Source organism: Olea europaea, chromosome 13 (genome assembly GCF_002742605.1).
Source record: "Olea europaea var. sylvestris chromosome 13, O_europaea_v1, whole genome shotgun sequence".
NCBI lineage: Eukaryota > Viridiplantae > Streptophyta > Magnoliopsida > Lamiales > Oleaceae > Olea > Olea europaea.
Genome location: NC_036249.1, coordinates 3394891 through 3420750, shown reverse-complemented (window position 1 = coordinate 3420750; position 25860 = coordinate 3394891). Strand labels below are relative to the sequence as shown.

General features: G+C 34.6%; 2 protein-coding genes across 5 annotated transcripts; both read right to left on the bottom strand.

Annotated features, from left to right (window-relative positions):
* Nucleotides 1-5342: 5342 nt before the first annotated feature.
* Nucleotides 5343-9149, bottom strand: LOC111407292. 4 transcript variants are annotated; one of them, XR_002705077.1, is made up of 7 exons: nucleotides 8981-9149; nucleotides 8756-8865; nucleotides 8519-8626; nucleotides 7570-8049; nucleotides 7318-7482; nucleotides 6409-6845; nucleotides 5343-6178 (listed from the first exon to the last, which is right to left on the bottom strand). XR_002705077.1 is itself a non-coding variant. In XM_023036700.1 (6 exons), the coding sequence occupies exons 2-5, from the start codon at nucleotides 8829-8831 to the stop codon at nucleotides 7325-7327; spliced, it is 828 nt and encodes a 275-aa protein (XP_022892468.1). In that variant the 5' UTR covers nucleotides 8832-8865; nucleotides 8981-9148; the 3' UTR covers nucleotides 6407-6845; nucleotides 7318-7324. The 4 variants fall into 4 exon arrangements, 1 of the variants encoding a protein (XP_022892468.1); XR_002705076.1 differs by having other exon boundaries at nucleotides 6409-6853; nucleotides 8750-8865; nucleotides 8981-9148; XR_002705075.1 differs by having other exon boundaries at nucleotides 8750-8865; nucleotides 8981-9148.
* On the bottom strand, nucleotides 5558-7226 carry LOC111408312. Its single transcript, XM_023038084.1, has 4 exons — nucleotides 7181-7226; nucleotides 6409-6845; nucleotides 5980-6178; nucleotides 5558-5901 (listed from the first exon to the last, which is right to left on the bottom strand). Exons 1-4 carry the CDS (start codon nucleotides 7224-7226, stop codon nucleotides 5558-5560), a joined length of 1026 nt encoding a protein of 341 aa, XP_022893852.1.
* Nucleotides 9150-25860: the final 16711 nt, after the last annotated feature.

Below are 25860 nucleotides of genomic sequence, written 5' to 3'. Positions count from 1 at the left end.
GTGGTAATTTTGGTCATTTGAGGAAAGACTGTCCATCCCAAGGATAGTCATGCCTAGGCTTGTTCGTCAGAGGGGTAACACAAGCCAATGTTGTTCACGTGGTAAATGAAGAAGAAGAAGAAGAAACCGAAGTTGTGCATACTAGCAACACATGGCCTCTTTTAGTGGTACGACGGGCGTGCCTTATACTCAAGGGGTTTTCTAAGGACCTACAGCGAAACAACATTTTTCTGTCCACTTGTATAATTAGAGGAAAGATATGCAGGTTCATCATTGATTCGGGTAGTTGTGAAAATGTGATATCTGAAGCCGTCATATAGAAGCTGCAGTTAAGCATCAAATCTCACCCGGCTTCTTACAGCCTAGCATGGTTGAGGCGAGGCACTGAAATTTGTGTTACTAGACATGTGTTGGTATCTTTCTCTATTGACAGTGTGTATCATGATAGTGTTTGGTGTGATGTGGTGCCTATGGACGCGTGTCACCTGTTGTTGGGCCGTCCTTGGCAGTTTGATAGGGATGTGTGTCATGAAGGGCATCGAAACGCGTATACATTCACCTTTTCGAGTAAAAAGATTTTACTACTACCCTCCAAAGATACTCATTGTATGTCTTCGACAGGGACGGTAGTAATTTACTTTCCTGATCATTGTTTGTGCGTGAGATGTTGGCAAAAGGTGTTGTATTGTTGTTAGTGGGACCTGAGACGACGGGAGTGTCGACAGTTCCTAAGGTAGACGAGGGGTCGGGACTTTACCCCAAAGCTGCCGCCTTGGTATCTGAATTTCACGATGTATTTCCAGATGACCTTCCATATGGTCTTCCACCTTTGCAGGACATGCAATATCAGGTTGATTTAGTACCTGGCGCGTCGCTGCCTAACCGTCTACATTATCGAATGAGTCCGGTGGAACATGAAGAGTTGAGGAGACAGGTAGAGGAGTTGGTGAAGAAGGGTTTCATTAGAGAGAGCCTTAGCCTATGTACAGTCCTCGTACTTCTAGTGCCGAAGAAAAGATTGGAGTTATCAGATGTGTATAGAGAGTAGATCCATCAACAAAATAACGATTCGTTATCACTTTTTGATACCGAGGTTAGATGACTTCTTGGATCAGCTGGTCGGGGCAACAATATTTACCAAACTAGACTTCAAAAGTGGTTACCATTAAATCAGAGTCTGCCCTGGTGATGGGTGGAAGATGACGTTTAAGACATGGGAGGGATTGTTCGAGTGCCTAGTTATGCCCTTTGGACTTTCCAACGCACCTAGCACGTTCACGCGGGTGAAGAACCAAGCATTCTGATCATTTATTGTAAGTGCGTTGTTGTATACTTTGATGACATATTAGTGTACAATAGGTCGAAGGAGTCTCATGGTGTGCATCTAAGGGAAGTTCTTAGTATGTTGTGCAAGGAGAAATTCTTTGCAACCCCTAAGAAGTGTGTATTCTATGCCGATAGTGTTTTGTTTTTGGGATATGTTGTGTAAGCCGATGGGGGTAATAGTGGATTTAGCTAAGGTTGATGTGATCCAATAGTGGCCGTGACCACAATCAGTGTCTGATGTGTGGAGTTTCCATGGTTTGGTGTCGTTCTATCGACGATTTATTCAGCACTTTAGCACCATCATGTCTCCCATTACTGATTGCATGAAGGATAGTAAGTTTCAGTGGACGCTTGAGGCTAACAACACGTTTGTGACCATTAAGGAACACTTGACTTCAGTCCCGATACTTACGTTGCCTGATTTCACAAAGCCTTTCGCACTACATTGTGATGCCTCTAAATTAAGCATTGGAGCTGTCCTCAGTTAGGAGGGAAAACCAGTAGCTTATTTCAATCAGAAGTTAGCAGGAGCTCATGGGAGGTATAACACTTATGATGCAGAACTTTATGCTGTTGTTCAAGCCATTCGCCATCGGCGGCAATATCTATTTTAGCGGGAATTTATCTTATACAGTGATCATGAAGCCCTGGAGCATTTGTCCAGTCAGGAATCTATGTTTGCCCGTTATGCATCGTGGGTTACCTTCTTACAAGTTCAACTTTGTCATTAAACATCAGGCTGGTTCATATAATCGTGTGTCAGATGCGCTCAGTTGGAGACATGGGTTATTAACACGTCCACAAGTGGCGGTTACCGTGTTTGATACCTTTGCCTTTCTTTATGCTATTGATCCTTATTTTGGCCCCATTTTTCACAGTTTATTGCAGAGACCCCATTCCCCTTTTCTGTTAGAGAATGGTTATGTGTTTCAAGGTGTTCAGTTATGTATACCAGATTGCAGTCTTCGTGTGAAACTAATTCAGGAGTTTCATGGCGAGGGTCATGTTGGGTGAGTGCTTCATTTTTCTGTCCTACTATGCATCGTGAAGTGGATAAGTTTATTTCGCAGTGCAGAGTGTGCCACGTGGCAAAGGGAAAGGCCACGAATGCTGGTCTCTATTGGCCCTTACCAGTACCTTCAGCTCCATAGACTGACATTAGCATGGATTATGTTCTGGGTTTATCGCGCACACAGTGTGGTAATGACTCTATTTTTGTGGGGGTGGATCATTTTTCAACGGCACACTTCATTCCTTGTAAGCGTATGACTGACGCTGTAAAGGTTTCGCAACTATTTTTCAGAGAGGTTTACCGTCGTCCGGGGTTGCCCACTTCTATTGTGTCTGTCAAGACACATGGTTCATTGGTCACTTTTGGCGGAGCTTAAGGAAGTCAGTTAACACGTCGCTCAATTTTAGTTGTGCTTACCACCCTTAGACATATGGGCATACTGAGGTAGTTAACTGTTCTTTGGGTTATTTGTTGCGTTGCCTAGTTGGGGATAATCTTCGCTCATGGGATCAGCGATTTAGCCAGGCGGAGTTTGCGTATAATCATGCACAAAATAGGAGCACTGGTTTCAGTTCATTTCAAGTTGCGTATAGTATTCTGCCCTGCAGCCCTATTGATTTATTGACTATACCCTCTAAGACTTGATTGCACGGGATGGCTGTTGACTTAGCTTGTAGTTTGCAACAGGTTCATGAGGAAACACGAGCTAATCTGCAGGTGTCCAACCGTAAGTATAAAGAGACAGCGGACCGGCATCAACGTTCTGTTGAGTTTGACATTGGGGATTATGTTTGGGTGGTGCTGACTAAGGATCGAGTGCCATCCCATAAGCATTCAAAATTAGCTCCTCGTACCATTGGTCCAGTGGAAATTATGGAGAAGATCAATTCTAACGCCTATCGCCTTCTACTTCATTCTCATATTCGGGCTTCTAATGTGTTCACTGTGAAGCATCTTTTGCCTTACCATGGAGACAACATAGATGACAGTGCTAACGGTTCTAATTCGAGGGCGAATCCCATTGATCTTGGGAGAATGATGAGGTTCATGTGGAGGAATATGCACTTGAGTACATGGAATGCTTGGATGGTCTGCGTTCGAAGAAATTGACATAACTTTTGCATACGATGTTTGTTTTGGGCCCATTTCGAAAAACTTGCGACGATTCTGGATGAAATCACAGCTTTGCTGTGACATATGATGAATTTTTACTGTTTGAATTCGTTTACTGGGCCAAAACAGCATTTCAAGTTTCTTAGTTTACTATTTTCAGTATTTGTTATTTTTGTTTCATAACCCAGCCCATTAACGGACTGTTGATCGAGTAGGTTATTTGTTCTTTCATATTTAAGGCTTTGAAAACTCCTCCTAAGTTTTTGATTGTTCATAAGGGAAAAACGTTGGTTTTCTTGAGTTCAACCCGTTTGAGCTTTTATCATCGCGTATTTGTAGATTCGATCTACATCAGTTTGGTAACCCCTTTGTAATAATCAGATATGTAAGTTGGATGATTAGCTTAACAAATTTAATATACCAGAGAATATTCTTCATCAAATAAATTAATAAAATATAAAATTAATTTATACTTGCCGACATATCATAAGATAAATGAATAAAATATAAAATTCATGCTTAACGGAAATTATATTGCAAACACAATACAAATAATTTTCAAGTTTGTAGTATTATAAGGAAAGAAGAAAAAAAATATTTTTCCTTAATTATTTGTATATCTAAAAACATAAAAAAATATAGAGAAAATAAGATTTTGTAAGTTACAACGACGAAGCACGGTAGGTGATAATCATGACAAATGTAAGTATTTAGCAATGATATCTTGTTGATGATTTCATCTTAATCATCAATATATATTGATTTCATTCAAAATTGTGTAGAAATTATGTATATATGTTCGACAATAAAATAATATATACAGGTTGAGTGAGTATAAAATATTTAATACAATAACAACAAAACCCAAGCGCAGAGTCTTCAAATTTTTGCAGCATCATTAATCTCTAGAATTAGTTTTATGATGTACAATCTGGTAATGCTTACCGGCTTGTCTTTGTATTTGAAGTGAATTATATATCTTTTAGAAACCCGAAATTTTGCTAAATTAACGATTTGCACTACAAGCCCTTAAATTTTCAAAAACAAAAAACAACGTAAGAGTAAACTACATGATTACTGAAGCAAAAATGAAATCAAACCATTCACATAAGCCCAACCATGCAAACTACAATTTCCTAGGAAGTTCTGAAGAAGCTCGTCCAAATTTAGATCGAGTAGCCATTGATATTAGGTGGGGATAATAAGAACCCTTATACAAGTATAGATACAAAGGAAGAGCCAAATGAAAGACTAAAATTACACTAACAAGAAGCACAAGTACATTCTCCCTGGATTAGTTCAATTCAAAAATATTATTATCATCGATTCAATTGCTAGGTATATAAAACTCTTTATCCCAGATCTAATGAGCACTAACGCTTAGTTTATATTAAGCACCGGTTACATGACACACCAATTAATTAGTAAATACATTCACCATTACTTCTCTCGATATATACTTTGATAAGTAGAATATTGAATGTTCTCTAACTGTATGATATCCTTTATTTAATAATAGAAAACATGATCTACACATTATCCATAAAAACCTCAATTCCCAAAAAGCAATCGTATTTTTTTGAAGTGAACGGAGTAATAAAGGCACGCATGTGACTCCAAAGAAACATTTGTGGACTATCCAGCTTGACATTTTACAGGTAAATTAGGTACCTGAATTTATCTTCATCCATGAGGTTAAAACTTAATGTTTGAATCCTATTGCTTTAGGTACAAAACCAAGTGGTCCAACTTGTAGAATATAGAAATAAATCCTTATTGACGCATGCGAATTGTGATGTTTCGCGTAGACTCTCCACTTGATTTAATTTGCGTCGCTATGGTAGTTGCGATATTTATATATAAATATATATAGAAGAATAACAAAGACAAATTAATAAGAAATAGAAAGCTTCTCCACTTCTCTTGCACTGGAAAATCAAAGCCTTTTGTTAGAAAATACAATGACAAAGTACAACTAGAAGAAACAAAGGCTTAAACAAGGCCTTCTATTAGAAAATACAACAAAGTAACAACAAAGCTTCTCCACTCCTCCACTTTTCTTAGTAACAACAACAAATACTAGAACATGTATTGTAGACCCTTTTATTAGAAAAGCCTGTGCTTAACCGGTCGAAACATAAACCTTGACGCCCATATTGTTGAGTGGATTAGGGAAATCCATAACTTAAAATTTAGCATTGCATATAAAGAGATTGGAAGCAAAGCAAGACCAGCAATAATTCTTGGCAATATCCCTTGCTTTTCTTCCTTGTAGACCAAAAAGAAGGTTGCACTAAATGTTAAGTCCATGCAAACGATTGAAGCAAAGAGTGTAATTAGTCCAACCATCAACTTTGCCGGTAATGTATATAGAAAATCTTCCTCGCCATAGCGTGAAGTTAAGATAGACAGGAATATCATTATGGAAACTGTCGAGCTAAACAATGCCACTGCATCAGATATAACAAAAACTGTAAATCACCTGCTGTTCAAGAAAATTGGAGCGCCTGTTTCTTCCTTATTCCCACCTGGTACGGTAAAGGCTGCAGCAAATGCAACTGTGGCAATTAAGGCTGCCACCACCATGCAAGAAGCTGCTGTGTCCTTCATCCACTTCTCACCAGCTTCCCGTAACTTCTCATGCTCCTCTGTAAACAACTCCCTAGGTGTTTCACCCTTTTTGTTTTTCTCCTGCAGATAGGAAGGCCGTAGATTCTTCTCCACCTCCTGTAAAGCTTACTCAGATTAAAGTATATTGCATAATCATCCGAAATTTAAATGTAACAAGGGGAACTAATTTTTGTATTACGTAGAATAGTGACATGGATACATATATCCACATATATATATTCAAGATAAACAAGAAATGATACAATTCACCTTCATGTTATAAAGTGTTCCTCTTCTCTTTGAGGGGAAAAAGGAAAGGGGATTTGGTAGTCTCGTTAATTTCCTACCTTAAACCACAATAGCTCTCTCTGCATTTGAAGAGCTGCTCCAGATACACTATTGAGTCTGCTTGAAGGTGCTAATTTCGCAGCCAAGTGCAAAATGTTGTTTTCGGATTCATCTTTAATGTGCATCAATAAATCTCCAATAGCTCCTGTGCTGTAGATGAGACTAAAGACTTTTTCTTGTCGGTAAATAACAGCAACATGAAATATGGAGTAATTATTATTTTTGTTGTGTGTCCGTATAAAATCAGGATATGAGTTAGCAAGCAGAGTCAAAAACTCAATGTTCCCAATTTTTGCAGCATCTTGAAGTATAGATGTCTTGCAAAATATGTTTAAAATTTCCGATTCCTCTAAAGTCAGAATCTGTTCACAAAGCTTCTCTACCAACTGACTGGCTTGTCTCCGCTTTTCAATTGAACAATATATCCTTTTGAAACCTACAAATCTTTGGTAAATTATTTCAAAAGTTCATGTTAACTGCAGAGTCAAAAATTGAAAAGAAAAAAAAAATGAAAAAAGGGAAAATCTAAGAAAAAATCTATATATCGATCATGCACACATAAAGCCGAGACTTTAAACTAGTATTTGCTAGGAGTTACTTTGAAAAATAGACTAATCTATATTCTGATAATATTGTGATTTAAGACAATAAAACAAAACAGAAACACTAGGAAGGGCATAAATGTGATAAGTAAAGCTTGAAATTTTCAATATAAACACCATGCATAAAAAAAGTTCAATAAATATTTTCAAAGCGGACAGAGTAGTATACGTTTATGTGAATCCAAACTGCAATGAGTTGAAAGGTGTAGATACATATATGTCTACTATTAACTAGAAATTTTCAGGTAAATTAAGCTCGATTTTCATTCTCAGTTGAAAGTTAATAATGAAATAGAATAATCTTACAGGGAATTTAAGGGACGATTCTAGCGAGACTTTCAGGTATCCATTCTTGACTTGTACCATAGTATGAAAAAGGTTTTCGAGCTAATGCACGCAGAGCCCTTTTTTTGTTCACGTCTGGAGAAGTGATTATACTTCTATCTGCTTTCAATATGTTTAATACGATATCTGCGCATAAGAAAAGCAAATTTACAACAATTCTAAGCATAATTCTCATTGTTATCTTGCCCAAAGTCGTGAGGAGAGATTCCATACCATACATGCCAATGTCTATAGTTGCAACAAGAATGTCCATGCGCTCATTGTCCTTGAAATTTTGAAGAGGTGTAATTTTGTAAAGATATTCAACCATTTTTTTGTTTCCCATCAAAACTGCCGTTTTAATTGGGCTGACTTTGTTTTCGTCACGAATTGTTGGCAGAGCATTGTTTTTTTCGTACATGACCTTGGCAATCTCTACAACCCCTGACACGACTGCAAAAAAGAAAGCTGTTTGTCCGTGTTTATTCGGCAATTCCAGGTCTTCTTTGTTCAAGCATTCGACTAGCTTGCAGACAAATGCAGTTTGCTTGGCGATAGCAGCTATGTGAAGAGGCCTCTCTCCATGTCCTGCTATCTCAAGGGAACCCGCTCTTCTGTCCAATCTCAGAGCAGTTTCAGCATCCTTCCAATCTCCTCTTAAAGCAGCTTTATATAATAGTAAACGAAGCGACAGACTTTCTTCCTTTTCTTCCCCTGACGATGTTGTTATCAGATGTGTGGAAAATGCTCCACATATTAAATCAAATCTACTCACCCAATCAAATCTTAATATTTACAAGCACATCAATCTCATTACTGTTGTAATTTGTTTAAATCATAACAACGAGGGTAAGGATGATTTTTTGATACTTTCCAAGTAGGGAAAGTTGAGAAAAATTGGACGAATTGAACAAAATAAAATTGCTTAGAACGAAAATGAGACCTCTAAATAGACGATTAATTCATCACTTGGCCTCAATGTGATATCTATAGTCCCAACTGGAAAATCTTATAATTTGTATTTGTTTAACGTGGCTGTCTACATAAATAACATAGGCACATTTACGCGTTATGTCTTGCCACCCGCTTCAGAGTTTGTGGCTCGTCACTGTATAAAGTATACAGTTATCCTATATTCAATCAACAATAGAACCTGTCCAATAAAAGAAAATCAGAAACTTACGTTGTTGAGCATTGGCATTGGAGATTGGATCTTCAACTTTGACTTCAACTTGGCTATGCATGCTTGGTAGCTCAACGACTGCTACCTCGAGATCATCTGATGTGGTGGCTGTAGAAAAATTAATCACACTTACCTTTTCAGTACAACAATTAAAATATCAAAAGTAAGAAGACATATTAAATGAACAAGACTCTATCTTTTAAATACGAGTATCAAAGGGTAGGCACGAACCTGTACCTGATAACTCCGGCTGATCAACCCTTGCCTGTTCTGTGTCTAGTTCTGGATTCGTTTCATAACTTCTCGAATTCATAGCTTTATCCCTCCTTCTTCTCCTACCCGCCGACCTGGAAATTTATCAACAAAACCAATAATCTACTGTTAATTGATAACAGTTTGTGTTAGTTTCTACATATATGGTACATTTGATAACATTTCAACTTTGTACAAGTAACTGTTGACCAGCTATACTTCAGTGCTCGATATCATATATAGAAATGCAAATGCTGATTGTTATGTGCAGGCTCGGGTGATACTGCACATTCTATCATGCAATCTGTAATGCATGATATACAACCAGCATTACACACGCTTATGCATGGAAAGTGTTACCTCAAGACTGAGCGAAGGCAATGAATTTATAGCTGAAGTCCTAAATTGTTATTTATTTTTTATTTTTTTTTGGGAGGAAATTGCAATATTTTTCTTCAATCCATAGCCTTATTAGCAAACGAGTCCCTAATATATTTTCTTGACATTTAAAAAAACTCTCAAATTACAAAATCAAAATGTCCTTAGAGTCAAACCATTGATTCGGGACAACGTTTAGGTTTCTAAATCGACCAAACCGTTTAGAAATAGTTTTATTTAAACTTCAATACTTAAAAATCATTTGAAGTCGAATTGAACCGTTAATATAATTAAGAAAAAAGAAAACAAATCCTAAGTTAGAGATCCCTAAGGAAGCTATTTGAAAACTGAATCCTAATTAAAATACTTGCCTTGTGGCTCATAAAAGACTTGCCTAATTGAATTAGGATTTGTTTTCTTTTGCATTTCTTTCTTTCTTTCCCTTTTTAAGCCGAAAGGCAAGTATTTTATAAGCCACAAGGCAAGTATTTTACAGGCCAAGGATTTGTTTAAGACTCATAGCACAAGGCAAGTATTTTTATAAGCAATGAATTAAAATTATACAAATCGAGGTTTGAATTAGGGCCTTATGAATATTAAGCCCCTATTTGATAGATATTAAAAATATGATATTTAGCAGATTTTGATAAAAATTGATTGAATGTGTGGTTAAAAAGTTATGGGTCATATGAAATATGTGGTTAAACCTAATTATTGACTTTGATTTAGAAAATAATTAAATAAATTAAAAAATAATTAAACATAATTAGGAAAATTGGAAGACAAAATACACTATTTAAACTCAAGTACAAACATTTAAGAAGGAAAAAAAAAAAGAATAATAAGTTGATCGAAAAAATTCAAGCAGATCACATAACACATAGAGAAGCATTAGTTTAATTAAAACATTAATCAAGACAATGACAATGGAAAATTGGAAAAAAGATGGAGAAATAAAACAAAATGCAAGAACCAAATGAATATCGGTGCCATAATGATTGACCCTTTGATTTCCCGCAAATGAACGGGATCGTGAACAAATAATAAAGTAATTAATAGTGTTGAACCCATGATGACTATATGTTTGACCAAGCTAAAATTAATTGCAACTTTAATTGAATAGCAAAAAGGTTTTGTGATTTTTCTATACTAATTCCTAAATTATCAATTAAATCAGTTAAAGCAAGTAGATGTGTTTTTCAAAAATGTGATATGCATTGCTAAGATATTGAATCTCCTTGTTATTCCATTTTTAGCGTAATAATTTGTAATCATCCATGTTGGTCAATGTTCCTAATTTAATTAAAAATATTTCTCGATAGCGATCAAATCTATTCTCTTCATGCGACCTTTCTATCTCTCGATGAAAAATGCAAACATGATAAATCCATTAACAAGTGTTAGAACACATTTTGAAACCATATAAATTGTAAAAGTATATCTCTATACTTTATAGAACCTTACAATATTTATTATATTGTGTTTAAATCCTATTGTCTCTCCCGATTACAATAAAATTCACTAACAATTCAGTTGACGATCAAGCAATTGAAAAGAACAATAAAAACTATAATAAACATCCACAATTTAGACCAATTTAAAGTAAAAATAATTAATTAAAAACTAAAAATATCATAACAGGTGTTCATCTCATCCTAACAATGTATAAAACTAGTCTAACATATCGAAATTACAAGAAATCATATGTAAGTGGAAAGATATAATCTGAATTTTTGATAAATTGAGAAGATGGAGATGAATCTTGAAATATTGAATATTTTCAATGGTTTTTTTATGAATCTCCACTTGCGTTTTCTCTTCTTTGTCCAAGGATCAAGTTTGAATCTTCACTTTATTAAATTCTTGCTAGTACCCGTCAATCCTCTCATAAAAACTATGAATTTTCTTCTTTTGATAATAATAATTGACAAAAATCGGAGTTTAATATGTATATGAGATGTGTCTAATATGTATTCTGCTATTATATGTGTAGGAGTTGAAAATTGGTTAAAATCACGTCCAAATTGGTTTGCAAAAGAGTTCCAGTCGAATAAGAAAAGTTACTTTCGCATGTGCATGTTTTTGTCTCTGCATAGCAGTTAGTATTTTAATCATAAGTTGTTTTCCCTGTATTCAATTGAGACAATTCAAAATGCGTTAGAAAGATAACGCAAAGGGCTACATTTCTTCTTAAAATCGAATTTTTTCAATTCGAACATTTACTATGCCAAAATGGGTCTCAATCTTTGACTAGAAATCTAGAATATAACTTGTGCGATTGAAAATCGATTTATGGATAATATTTTGATCATATTCCATGCCTTTTTGAATTCTGGTTGTATTCAATTGACTCCTAGTAATCTTCAAAGTAAAGTATTGCGGCCCAAATCAAACATTGAAAATCTGCAATTTGGTCATCAACCTTTGTACTTCACCATTTTTTGCTTCTTTATTTCAATTCCACTTTCAATCATTGAATCTTATCTAATAAACGAAATATACAATAAATTAGGCTATAATTGCTTAAAACAACTATTAAATATCTCTATTTTCAAGTCAAAATAAGTGTATAACATATACTTATTAAATACTCCAAGATTAAATATTTGTTTGTCCTCCAACAAAATTATAACTTAACTTAACAAACACACAAACATGCAAAATATTATGGTTAGATAATCTTGCCATTCTAGGCTATATTATTCTCTTTAAATCACAAAATAACGGTATTTAACAATTTATTTTATTGGATATAACTACCTTTGTCAGTTTTTATTTTACGGACAAGTTTATAATAGAAATAGATCTGGAAATAATTAAAATAATAAAATATTGATTTTAGTCAAAGAGACCCAAGTCAAATAATAGACTTGTATAGTATGACACGGACCGTCTAATCTAAATCCCACATAAATTTCACATTTTACCACTTAACCAATAATCCCAATTTAATTATTTTCTCAAATTAAATATACGATATCTATTTAACAACGGCTTGTTTATAAACACAAGTATCAAAGGATAGGCACGAACCTGTACAAGACAACTCTGACCGATCAACCCTTGCCTATTCTTGTTCTAGTTCTAGATCCAGTACATAACTTCTAGAACTCATTGCTTTATCGCTCATCCGTCTTCTTCCATCCGCTGACCTAGAAATTTATCAAGAAAACCATTATTCTATGGTTAACTGGTATCAGTTTGTGTTAGTTTCTACATATACGGTACGTTTGATAACACTATACAAGTAACTGCTGACCAGCTATACTTCAGTGCTTGATCATATATAGAAATGCGAATGTCGATTATTATGTGCAGGCTCGAGTGATACTGCACCTTCTGTCATTAGGGATGTCAATGAGCCAAGCCGAAATTCTAGGCTCGGGCTCGACTCGGGTAAAATATACGAGCTTTTTTTGGGGCCCGAGCTGAGCCGAGCAAAAGCTCGACAAAAAAGATTGGGCTCGACCCGAGCTTTTGGCTCGGGCCTTTCCAAGCTGAGTCGGCTCGGCTCGGGTTTTGTTTGATTTTGGAAATTTTTTTTTATATTAAATAAAATGGCAGCAGGTTGCTTCCAAACAAGGATGCAACCTGCTGCCCTATTTCTGCTGATGCCTTTTATTTTTTTATTTTTAAATATATGCTCCGAGCCGGCGAGCCACACGGGCCGGCTCGAGCTTTGCTCAACACCTAAAAATGGGGCTCGGCCCAAGCCTTAACTCGGTTCTCCTGAGCCTCGAGCCATGCAGGCTCGAGCTTTTTTCGAGTCAAGCCACGGGCGATTTGAGCCGACGAGCTCGATTGCCATCCCTATCTGTCATGCAGTCTGTAATGCAGGCTATAAAACCAACATTACACACGCTACAAAGAAAGTGTTACCTCAAGACTGAGCGAAGGCAGTGGATTTATTGCTGAAGTCCTAAATTATTATTCCTTTTTTTTTCTTTTTTTTTTTGGGAGAAAATTACAGCATTTTTCTTCAATCTATTGCCTTATTAGCAAATGAGTCTCTAATATATTTTCTTGACATTTAAAAAAACTCTTAAGTTTCAAAATCAAACTGAAATCCTTAGAGTCAAACCATTGATTTGGATCCACTAAACTTGTCAACGCTTAGTTTTCTAAATCAATCAAACAGTTTAGAAATAGTAGATTCTAATTTCGATACTTAAAAATCATTTGAACTCAAATTGAACTGTTAATATAATTAAGAAAAATGAAAACAAATCTTAATTTAGAGAGTTTGGGAAGATGCTTGAAAACTGAATCCTAACTAAAATACTTGCCTAATTGAATTGGGATTTGTTTTCTTTTTCTTTTCTTTGCCTCATTTTTTTTTCCTGAAACCACAAGGCAAGTATTTTACAAGCCAAGAATTTGTTTAAAACTCATAGCAAGAGGAAAATATTTTTTATAATCGATGAATTAAAATTATATAAAGTGATATCAGTTAACATAAGAAATCATTTCCAAATATAGGCAATGTAAATCATGACAAGCCAATGCGAAGTCATCAACTCCCCGGGGTGCGTCTACCTCTACAAGAGACCATCAATCCCTCGAGGTGCTCTACCTCTACGCGAGATCATCGATTCCCCCCGAGGGCTCTACCTCTACGAGAGCTGTCGACCTCCTGGAGGCGCTCTACCTTTATGAGAGATCGCCGACCCCTTGGGGGCGCTCTACCTCTACGAGAGACTAGCGATCGGCATGGAATTACCTATAAGGTCATCTCAACACTTAGCCTCAAAATCTCTGATGAATTAACAAGGTTACGTGACGGTCACCAAGAACACAACCTCCGTGGGGTAGTTAAGACCCCCCACTCAGAACGTGGGGATAATGGGAAGGCCAATGTGGGACACTTGGCGCCACAGCCACGCGGCTCTCACTCGGCTTCTGACATCTATAAATACCTGCCAAGGGCGAGACAAGTATGGATGATTGCATATTTTTTAGCTATCTAAATTTCGAATTTATTTTCTTCTAACACACCTATTGATTCTCACACCGGAGGTAAAACAAGAGAGAAAGCCCCGCCCTTATTTTTTAGGTTGCACGTATCCGTCGGAATAGCAGAAACACTAAAGGTCGCAGATAGATTCAGGAGGCATTACTCCACCACCATTTCATAAAGTAAGGCTTGAATCAGGGTCTTAAGCTAACTTCAAATATGGGGCCCTATGAATATTAAGCTCCTAGTAGATAGAAATTAAAAATTATACTTTTAGCAGATTTTAAAGAAAAGTTGATGGAGTGTGTGGCTCAAAAGTTGTGGATCCTATAAAATGTGTGGTTAAACTTAATTATTGACTTTTACTTAGAAAATGTTAAATACAATTTAAAAATAATTAAACATAACCAAGAAAATTGGAAGACAGCATACAAGATTTAAACTCGTGTACAAACATTAAAAAAGGGAAAAAAATAATTAGTGGATCGAAAAAATTCCAAAGCAAATTACATAACACTTAGAGGCATCTGTTTAATTAAAACATTAATCAATACAATTACTCTGGAAAACTGGAAAAAATGGGACAAATAAGACGAAATGCAAGAACCTAGAGAGAAATGAATATCATTGCTTTTAGCAGTAGCTCCTTGAATAGGTATAAGACCCACCATGAGAGAATTAGAAAAAGTAACGACAGTAAATTTTAAAGAGAGAGAAGTGACATTTTGTTTCTTGTAAAGAGAAGGAAAAAAATAATGGTTGGGAAGATAAATAGTCAAATTTAGTATATATAAAGAAAGTAATGTTGTGATATATTTATGTGATACATAAATGTACGTGATAGGTTTTATATCATTTATATGAATTTTGTACACGTGTTTGTATTTTCAAATTTTATTAGTTTCTTGTATTTGCATATGATAATTTTAATTTAAAGAGTTCTGTAATTATAATCTTCGCTTTTCTTCAACCATTCAATTTTAACCTTACATAATTTGGAGCCTTCATTAAAGCTAGGTCATAGTCGATTGCATACGCTGCCTATAGTCAGGGTTGGCTCTGCGTTTGATCAACTTGGATCGATGTTTGATTTTCGACATGGCAAGTATGAAGTTTAAAATTCCCTTTTTGGACCGCAACACCGGACTTTTTTATGACAGGCTTTTGTTTGTAAGCTGGAGGAAAAGCAATGTAAGGATTTATTTGTGATTTTATTGCTCGTGGTGATAACTGGAGCAAATTTGTTACTCAAAGTAATCATGCTGAGCAGGATTAATCTGTTGATATCCAGTTAATGAATTTACCCTAGTTGGGCTTTGTGGAAGAGGTGGAGAATTTTGTTGAAGAATTTTTTGTTCTCGAACACACCACCTTTTGCCAGACTCTTTATTGTATTATATTCTCCTAGTGTGTTAGGGATTCTTTGACTATAATTATGTGGTGTACAACACATACTGAGATTGACCAATTGTCCAACTTATTAGTTTGGTCAGGATAGATCCCTTGTAATCCTTACTTTTGATTATAGTGAATTTTCTGTCTCCGTCCGTGGTTTTGTACAGTTAGGTTTCCACATAAATCTTATGTCCTTGTGTTTGTTTATTTTCATATTGCCTATATCTCACCCTTAATTGATAACATGACAAAATAATGGAAGAGCACACAGTTGCACTCCTCAATTGCATTGACACCTCATGCAGACAAATCGTGAGAATTTGAAGACAGTTGCTGGAAGCATGCATTTTGCTGACAGAATAGAAATGAAGCAAATATTAAGCTAATTATTTATAGGGACACAATGGTTGGGTTCTGTATTCAGGCAAGACAAACAATTGCTTTCGATTTCTTTTTAGTAAAAGCTGCTGGTTATGTGCTTCAAGATGGTGCACCTTTTGCTAGCAGGCATGGCTAGACATTTACCTAATAAAATATCTGAGAGATTCGGAGGATGAGAAGAGTGGCAAAACAGTGTTAATGTACTTAAGACCATGATTCTGAGCGGGTTCAATCAATATTGGAAGAAGTGGGGGTGTAAGCGATGGTTCATGGAACTTGTTGCCATATTTATTTGCGACATTTATGGCATCTATTTAAAACCAATTATTTTGTGGCCCATGTAATATTAACGAATTAATTAAAGGTGGTTAATATTACTAAAATCCTATTGGCCCAATTGAGAAGTGGCAGTTTTATAATTGTCTACTTTGATGGAAAATGGAGAATTTTATGGCTCATAGGAGACTGCCTCTCTCTGCCTATAAATGTGAATGAAACCCATCAATTAATTCATTCAATCACAGAGAGGGAAAGTGAGAGAACAGTTTCTCTAATTTAACAGTTTCTTATTTTGCAGATCTAAAATTCTCAATTATTGTCATGGATCAAGGTATGTTTCTTGATTTCATATGTGAAAATCATGAATTTCAAAGGTCTTGGCATTAGAGTTTAATTTCTTACATGGGGTATTAGAGCCAAGTTGAAGAATTCTTGATTTTCCTTAAAGATTTACTGTTTTTCGTAGGAGATCTTTAATTTCTTATTAATTTATGGATCAAATCATTACATCAAATCCCATTTGCTATCTGCGTCGATTAATTGTTTTTTCCATGGATCCGACTTGGGAAGACTGCATCATGTTCAAATTAATTGGCTCTTCCATGCATATAAGAAAAAGAGACAGCCCTTCAAAGTCCATTATTTCGGCTATGTGTTCCTACTTGTCATTATTAATCATTTAAAGTTTAAATAAAAAAAAAAGAAAAATTAAAAGAGGGGCAGAAACCTGTAAAATTGAAATTGCAGAAACCAATTAATGCATGAAAACATTTGCAAGACACATACTGTTTCTTTCTATAATCCCATCCCATGGCCCAATTAAACCCCATCCCTGGAAAATCAAATGAGGCCAACAATTTCCTAGAATGTCATACTGTAGGTATATGTTTCTACCATATATGTTGAATTGTTTAAGAAAATGTCAGTCTCTCGTATTGGTTTAAGGTATAACATTGTTTATGCATTTGTGTTCAATATAGGTGAAGTACATATATATTGACTGTTTTTGGCAATTGGACGTTTATTGTTTCATATTTTAATTTGAATTATGAATTAATTAGATTATGTCTAGTTAATTACTTACATTATTCACATTTTATTTATGTAATTAATTTTCGATTGATGTTGTTTGTTAGTTCACCAAAGTGGCCAAATATTATGGTATTTCGAACACTAAATTACATAATTTATTTTTCAATTACTCTTGATAGTTTGATGCTTATAAATGAAAATGACTTTATTATTGGTGTCAAGAGTATATTGACGTTCATAGATTATAAAATTATTATAGATCGCCCAAAGGTTGATCAGTTAATTTTATTAATCTTGAACATAATCGTGATTAATTGATTTACTTGGTCGGATGTGTTCTGTATATCCAAAGATATCATACATGTTTGATTAGAGTATATTTAATTACCAATTAAGTGAAATTAAATTAGCATCATTATATTTATTATGATGGTATAATGTAATATTACCCAAAGGAGAACTGCGCTATATATTTATTGTTATCTGCATCTGAAATTAAAACTCAAAGTATTATTGTTAAAGCATTTTATATTTTGCAGTATCTGTTCCCATTTCTCTTCATTCGCATACTTCATCTGTAACACTGTTCAATGGACTCAATTTCTCTGACTGGTGTAAAAAAGTCCAGTTCAACTTAGGTGTTTTGGACTTGGATTTAGCACTTCAAGTTGTGAAACCTGCTGATCTTACTGATGAGAGCAGTGCTGATGAAAGATCTTTCCATAAAGCTTAGGAAAGGTCAAACAGATTAAGCTTAATATTTATGCGGATGACCTTAGCAAAGAATATCAAGTCTATTATACCTAAAATTGAGAATGCTAAGGAATATATGAAGTTTGAGGAAGAACGTTCCCAAACAGCTGACAAATCACTTGCTAGCACACTGATGGGTACCTTAACCACCATGAAATTTGATGGTTCTCGTACCATGCATGAGCATGTTACTAAAATGAGTAACATTACAGCAAGACTTAAGACTCTTGGGATGACTGTGGATGAGAACTTTCTGGTACAATTTATCATCAACTCCTTGCCTCTCGAGTACGGTCCATTCCATATGAAATATAATACCTTAAAGGATAAATGGAATGTGAATGAATTGCACAGTACGCTCATGCAAGAGGAGACAAGGCTTAAGAATCAAGGAACTCATTCTGTTTATTAAGTCATCAAGGAGCTGAAAAGAAATATAAGAAAAGATCTGGAAAGGGCATTAAGCAAGGACCACTAAAGATAAATGAGTCTTCTGCCCAAATCCACAATAAGGAACACAAGGAGGATACGTGTCATTTCTGTCGCAAATTTGGGCACCATAAAAAGGACTGCCTAAAACATAAGGCATGGTTCGAAAGTAAAGGTAAGATTATTTCTTATGTATGTTTCGAATCTAATTTGGCAGAAGTTCCTTATAATACTTGGTGGATTGATTCCAGATGTACCACTCATGTTACTAATACGATGCAGGGATTCCTTTCAATCCAGACCATAAATCCAAATGAAAAGTTTGTTCTCATGGAAAATCGAATCAAAGCTCCAGTTGAAGCCAGTGGAACTTATCGTTTGATTTTAGATACTAAACATCATTTAGATTTATTTTAGACTCTTTATGTACCTTCTATTTCTCGTAATTTAGTTTCTTTATCGAAACTTGATTCTGTTGGATATTTCTTTAATGGTGGAAATGGATGTTTAAATTTGTTTAAACAAAATCATCTTATCGGTTCCGCTATTCTTTGTGATGGCTTATATAAATTAAAGCGTGATAACCTCTTTGCTGAGACTCTTTTGACCTTGCATCATAATATTAGTACTAAACGTGGTTTACTGAATGAACGATCTGCTAACTCGTGACATAAACGTTTGGGTCACATATCCAAGGAAAGGATAGAAAGATTAGTAAAGAATGAAATCCTTCCTGACTTGAATTTTAGCGATCTTGAAACTTGTGTAGATTGTATTAAGGGTAAACAAACCAAACACATAAAGAAAGGAGCCACAAGAAGCACACAGCTTCTTGAAATAATACACACCGATATATGTGGGCATTTTGATGTTCCATCGTTTGGTGGGGAAAAGTATTTTATCACCTTTATCGATGATTTTTCACGTTATGATTATGTCTATCTACTACATGAAAAGTCTTAAGCTGTAAATACTTTAGAGATTTTTGTCAATGAAGTTGAACGGGAATTAGACAGAAAGGTAGAAAATTATTAGATCTGATAGAGGTAGTGAATATTATAGAAAGTATGATGAAACTGGACAACACCCTGGTCCATTTGCTAAATTTCTTGAAAGACATGGCATATGTTCTCAATACACTATGCCAGGCACACCACAACAAACTGGTGTGGTTGAAAGGCGTAATCGTACTCTAATAGAAATGGTTAGGTGTATGTTAAGCAATTCTTCTTTACCTATATCTTTGTGGATGTTTGCATTAAAAACTACTATGCATCTGCAAAATAGGGTTCCTAGTAAGGCAGTTCCAAAGACTCCTTTTGAACTGTGGACGGGAAGGAAACCCAGTTTAAGGCATCTGCATATTTGGGGTTGCCCGATAGAAGTAAGAATTTATAATCCACATGAAAAGAAACTGGACTCAAGAACAATCAGTGGATTTTTCATTAGTTATCTAGAAAATTCAAAAGGGTATAGATTTTATTGTTCTAACCATAGTACTAGAATTGTTGAAACTGGTAATGCTAGGTTCATTGAGAATGGTGAAGTTAGTGGAAGTTTTGAACCACGAAATGTGGAAATACAAGAAGTTAGAGTTCAAGTTTTTCTAACCTCAACTTCTTCTAATGTTGTTGTTCCTCAAATTGTTGAACGACATAATAATTTACCCGAACAACAAATAAATGATCAAACACCTCACAATGAAGTTGCCACCGATGAACCTGAATTAAATGAACCACAAGAAATAGCATTACGAAAGTCACAAAGACAACATAGACCTGGTATTTCTGATGATAATGTGGTTTACCTGCAAGAGTCTGAATTTGACTTGGGAATTGTTGATGATGATCCAGTTTCATTTTCACAGGCCATTGAGAGCGCTTATTCTGATAAGTGGTTAGATGCTATGAAAGATGAGTTGAAATCTATGGAACATAATGAAGTCTGGGATCTCGTTGAATTACCAGAATCATGTAAAAGAGTTGGGTGTAAATAGGTCTTTAAGACCAAGCGCGACTCTAATGGTAATGCGAACGACATAAAGCTAGACTTGTTGCTAAATGTTTTACTCAGAAAAGTGGCATTGATTATAAGGAAACATTTTCACCAATCTCTAGGACAGACTCACTCAGAATTATAATGGATTTAGTAGCTCATTATGACTTAGAACTACATCAAATGGATGTGAAAACCGCATTTCTAAATGAAAATTTAGATGAAGAAGTTTATATGGATCAACCTGAAAGTTTTTCAATCAAAGGAAAGGAACACATGGTGTGTAAGTTAAAGAAATCAATATATGGACTTAAATAGGCTTCCCGTCAATGGTATCTTAAGTTCAACGATACCATTACTTCCTTTGGATTTAAGGAAAACGTCGTTGATCGATGTATATATCTAAAGGCCAGTGAGAGCAAGTTTATATTTCTGATTCTGTATGTTGATGATATCTTGCTAGCTACTAATGATTTTGGTCTATTATACGAGACTGAGAAATTTTTCTCTAAAAATTTTGAAATGAAAGACATGGGAAAGGTAACCTATATGATTGGAACTGAAATATTCCGTAACAAGTCACAATGATTGTTAGGGTTGTCTTAGAAAGCATACATCAATAAAGTTTTGGAGAGATTTAATATGAAAAATTGTTCAGCGAGTGTTGTTCCAATTTAGAAAGGAGACAAGTTTAGTCTCATGCAATGTCCTAAAAACGAATTGGAACGCATAAATGACAAATATTCCTTATGCATCTCTTGTTGAGAGCTTAATGTATGCTCAGACTTGCACCAGGCCAGACATCAGTTTTACTGTCAGAATACTGGGCAAGTATCAAAGTAACCCGGGACTTGATCATTGGAAAGCTGCAAAGAAAGTATTGAGATATTTGTAAGGAACGAAAGATCACATGCTCACTTATAGGAGACCTGATAACTTGGAGGTCATTGGATATTTAGATTAGGACTTTGCTAGATGTGTAGATACTAGAAAGTCCACATTTGGCTATTTGTTCCTCTTAGCTGGAGGGGCTATATTATGGAGAAGTGTGAAGCAGTCAATCATTGCTGCATCCGCTATGGAAGCCGAGTTTGTGGTATGCTTTTAGGCCACAGTTCAAGGAAATTGGCTGCGAAACTTTATTTCAGGACATGGGATCGTCGACAGTATAACCAAGCCGTTGAAACTTTATTGTGATAATTCTCCAGCAGTCTTCTTTTCAAAGAATGACAAGTACTCTAAAGGCCCTAAACACATGGAATTGAAGTACTTTGCCGTTAAAGAAAAAGTTCAAAAACAAGAGGTGTCAATCGAGTATATTAGCACCAATCTTATTATTACGGAACCATTAACGAAAAAATTGCCACCAAAGACATTCAATGAACATGTCAAAAGGATGGGCATTATTGAAAATTATCATTGACATTATTATGTAATTTATGATGCTTATGTATTGACATTTTGAGCTCATTTATGTATTGTTTTTGACAAAATATTATTCGTGTCATAACTGTTGGTACATGTATGTGAATGGATTATGTGAATACTGACATAGATAGTCTTTTCGAAGACATTAATGTAATGAAATTATCGAACTTCTCATTATGTGCCATGTTGGGTAGGGACTAATATTGTAGTACATGAAAGGAATTATACTTATATGATGGTGTAAAACCATCATGACTCTTATTAGTCTTTACTTAAGGATGATTTATTAAGTGGCTAATGTATGATGGATTTTAGCTCATGGTATGCGCATTATGTTATATACCACATAACGAAGCAATATTGCACGGGCCAAGTGGGAGAATGTAAAACCAATTATTTTGGGGCCCATGTAATATTAAAGAATTGATTATAGGTGGTCAATATTACTAAAATCCTATTGGCCTAATTAAGAAGTGGCAGTTTTATAATTGTCTACTTTGATGGAAAGTAGAGAGTTTTATGACTCATAAGAGACTGCCTCTCTGTTCCTATAAATGTGAATGAAACCCATCAATTAATTCATTCAATCATAGAGAGGGAAAGTGAGAGAATAGTTTCTCTAATTTAATAGTTTCTTATTTTGCAGATCTAAAATTCTCAATTACTGTCATGGATCAAGATATGTTTCTTGATTTCATATGTGAAAATCATGAATTCTAAAGATCTTGGCATTAGGGTTTAATTTCTTACAATCTACAATCTAGAACACTACTACTTTTAATGTTGACACTGGAGGATTCAGCAACAATGTAAACTGCTTGGCAAGTTACGAGTACTTAAGTAGTATGAGAAATAAGAAAATGATTAGATACACCAGGAGATTATTTTTCCTCTTCGTTCATTGTTCTTTGCTATTGAAGTTGTCTAGTACAGCCACATTTGATTATTTATGGTTACATCTAACTAAACAGTTAAGTGTTTATCTTGATTATGTTGAAATATGTGATGAAGCTTCCCACTCTACATATAAATAAACTCTCTTTTACAGTCTCACTCAAACAGGCATATCATCTTCTCTAGTTATTTTAATGACCTACCATTATCATTTTATATATTTTGGAAAAGGTAGAAAACATGTTTGCTACAATCATCTTAGTTCTTTTCAGTCATAAATATTGGTCTATGATTCCTGTTTTTTAGTCCTTGGGTAGTTAATCTATCAGATATTGTCAGTGTAAAGATATGCCAACAATGGAAATATGCTCTAATATTTTTTGCTCCTCTGGCTGGTTGGTTATTGTCTTCGATATGAATTTTCTTTTGTCAAGTACATTTGCTCAGTGATTACAGGCAGTGGATTCGTTAGACTAGAAAGAGAGTATCAACAGAAACACAATCTCTCGAATGGCCATGTCGCCGAAACTTTTGATCCTAAGACAGGGAATAGTTTTTCAGCAGAAGCTAGTGTAAAGTCCACAATGCAGCTCTTCATCAAGTTCTCTGTCGAGGTTAGTTTGGAATCTTGAAATGAAAACGATAGGTAACACAATGATATTTGCTTGGAAGTTTGATAAGTGTGTTTTTACACACTTATTCGGTCTATAAAATATGACTAATTGTTGATGAATTGGTTGAATATGGCTTAATTCCATGCAAATTATGTTTTGTAGGACAACATTGATGAATATGGGGGAATCTAGGTAAAACAAGCGAAAAATGATTGAAATGGAAGAAAATCAAAGTTCAAGGACCAAAATGCATATAATCAAAAGATGACCGAGAAGCATAAACAAGGATGTGAAAGAGTTAAGAACAAATTTAGTAAGGATTTGAAATATAGGGAGAAGAAAAAAAGAAAAAAGGATCTAAAAGAATCAAGAATTGAATTATGGGATCAAAATGCAACATTCGAAAGTTTTTATAAGTGGACGAAGGGCCAGTTGTTTTGAATGGGTAATTGCTTAACATCAAGGAACAATTATTGAGGCGAAAATTTTAGCCTAGGCATCGCGGCAAAAAAATTATATTTTTCTTATTTGACTGAAATTCTTATGGAAACAAATCTTAAGATGTATTTTAAAACCCTAGGGCCATTCCTAAACAGGGGAGAACACATTGAGAGAGAAAATAACACATTTTGGAGGAGATTTTCCACTATAATAACGAAGAGAAACGCGAAGATCAACGGGATTACACGCCAATTCTCATACCTATGATGTCGTTTCTTAAAATTATTATGTATTTTGTTAATTTCTCTATGCTAGGCTAGATTTTCATGTACTAGGAGATCGATGAACCTTGAGATATAACTTTTTAATTTCTAGTTTTGCAAATTTGACGTCAAACACATTCTTGAATTTTGAATGATTTATACACAATTAGATGCTTCCATGATTATAGGCCCGTAATTGTGTGAGTATATTGACTTATTTCATGCATTCGAGAGAAGGGGATTGAGGTCGACAGGGTACAAATCATCATATGGTCCGATAGCGGATAGAGATATATCATTATGCCATGTGTGAATATTTAAGTGCTCACAAACTCATATGCATTCTTGTATATTTGCACCCGTCATAGAGATATAGGTTGATGGTATATTAGTATAGGTTCAACTTTATTCGAGAGGCTGTTGGACAGACTTGGGGGCATTGATTCTTCAAAAATTCAACGTGTTGTCGATTTACGAAACTTGGATTAAAAGTGAGCATTGCTTGGGGATTCGTGATCATATTGCGCTTTATATTCATTGATTACATCAAAATTGCATTCAAACATCCATTTTGCATTCTAGTTTGTTTGAGTCATACATAGTTGCATATTAGGTTAAGGTTAACTTAAGTTACTACAAATCTCGTTCGGTTTCAGTTAATGTCGAATTAGATAAAATTAAACTACTCAATCTTGTGGGACGACATTCGGACTCTATTTTCCACTTTATTACTTGTTGCGAACTATACACTTGCGGAAACAAATCAAAAGAATAATTTCGTGAACAAAGCTTATGGTATCTTAGTAAAATGTTATATTAAGTGGCAAACACCTAATCTGGTAAGATGATAATTCTCCTTTATATGCCTAAGTAACAGTATTAATTGGTTGAAACTTTTATCAACTGATTCGGGATCATTTCCACACTCGTGCCATTGAAAAGTCAAATGAAATGACATTTGGAAAATTGATAACGTTTTGTTTCTGTTGTGAAATACCCTTTTTTTTTTTTTAATGTTTTTAGTTTTATACATTTGCAAAGGTCTCATTTGGTTGCAAAGCTGATCTCATTTTGGCAATATTTATGTCCAGTTTTGTTCATTCATAAATTGTCCTAATGATCAATCTAAATCTTAAGTTCCATTACTAGTTTAACAAATTTAGTGTACTAAAGAAAATTCATCATCAAATAAATAAATAAAATATAAAATTTATACTAACCGAAAATTATGTCGTAAACAAAATAAAAATAATTCATAAGTAAGTAGCATTATAAGGAAAAAAAGGAAAAAAAAAATTATTTTTCTTAATTCTCAATATCTCTAAAAACGTAAAAAATACAGAAAAAGTAAAATTTTCTAAGTTACAACAACATTAACAAATTTAGTGTACTAAAGAAAATTCATCATCAAATAAATAAATAAAATATAAAATTTATACTAACCGAAAATTATGTCGTAAACAAAATAAAAATAATTCATAAGTAAGTAGCATTATAAGGAAAAAAAGGAAAAAAAAAATTATTTTTCTTAATTCTCAATATCTCTAAAAACGTAAAAAATACAGAAAAAGTAAAATTTTCTAAGTTACAACAACAAAGCATCATCGTGATGATCATGATAAGTGTGTGCAAATGATTAACATTGATATCTTGTTGATAATTTCATCTGAATCATCAATATATATTGATTTTAATCAAAGTTATGTGTAGAAATTATGTATATATATTCGACTATAAAATAAAGTAATATGTAAGTGTTAAGTAAGTATAAACATATTCAACACAATAACGACAAAACCCAAGCGCAAAGTCAGAAATTCAACTATCCCAATTTTCACAACATAATGAACTTCT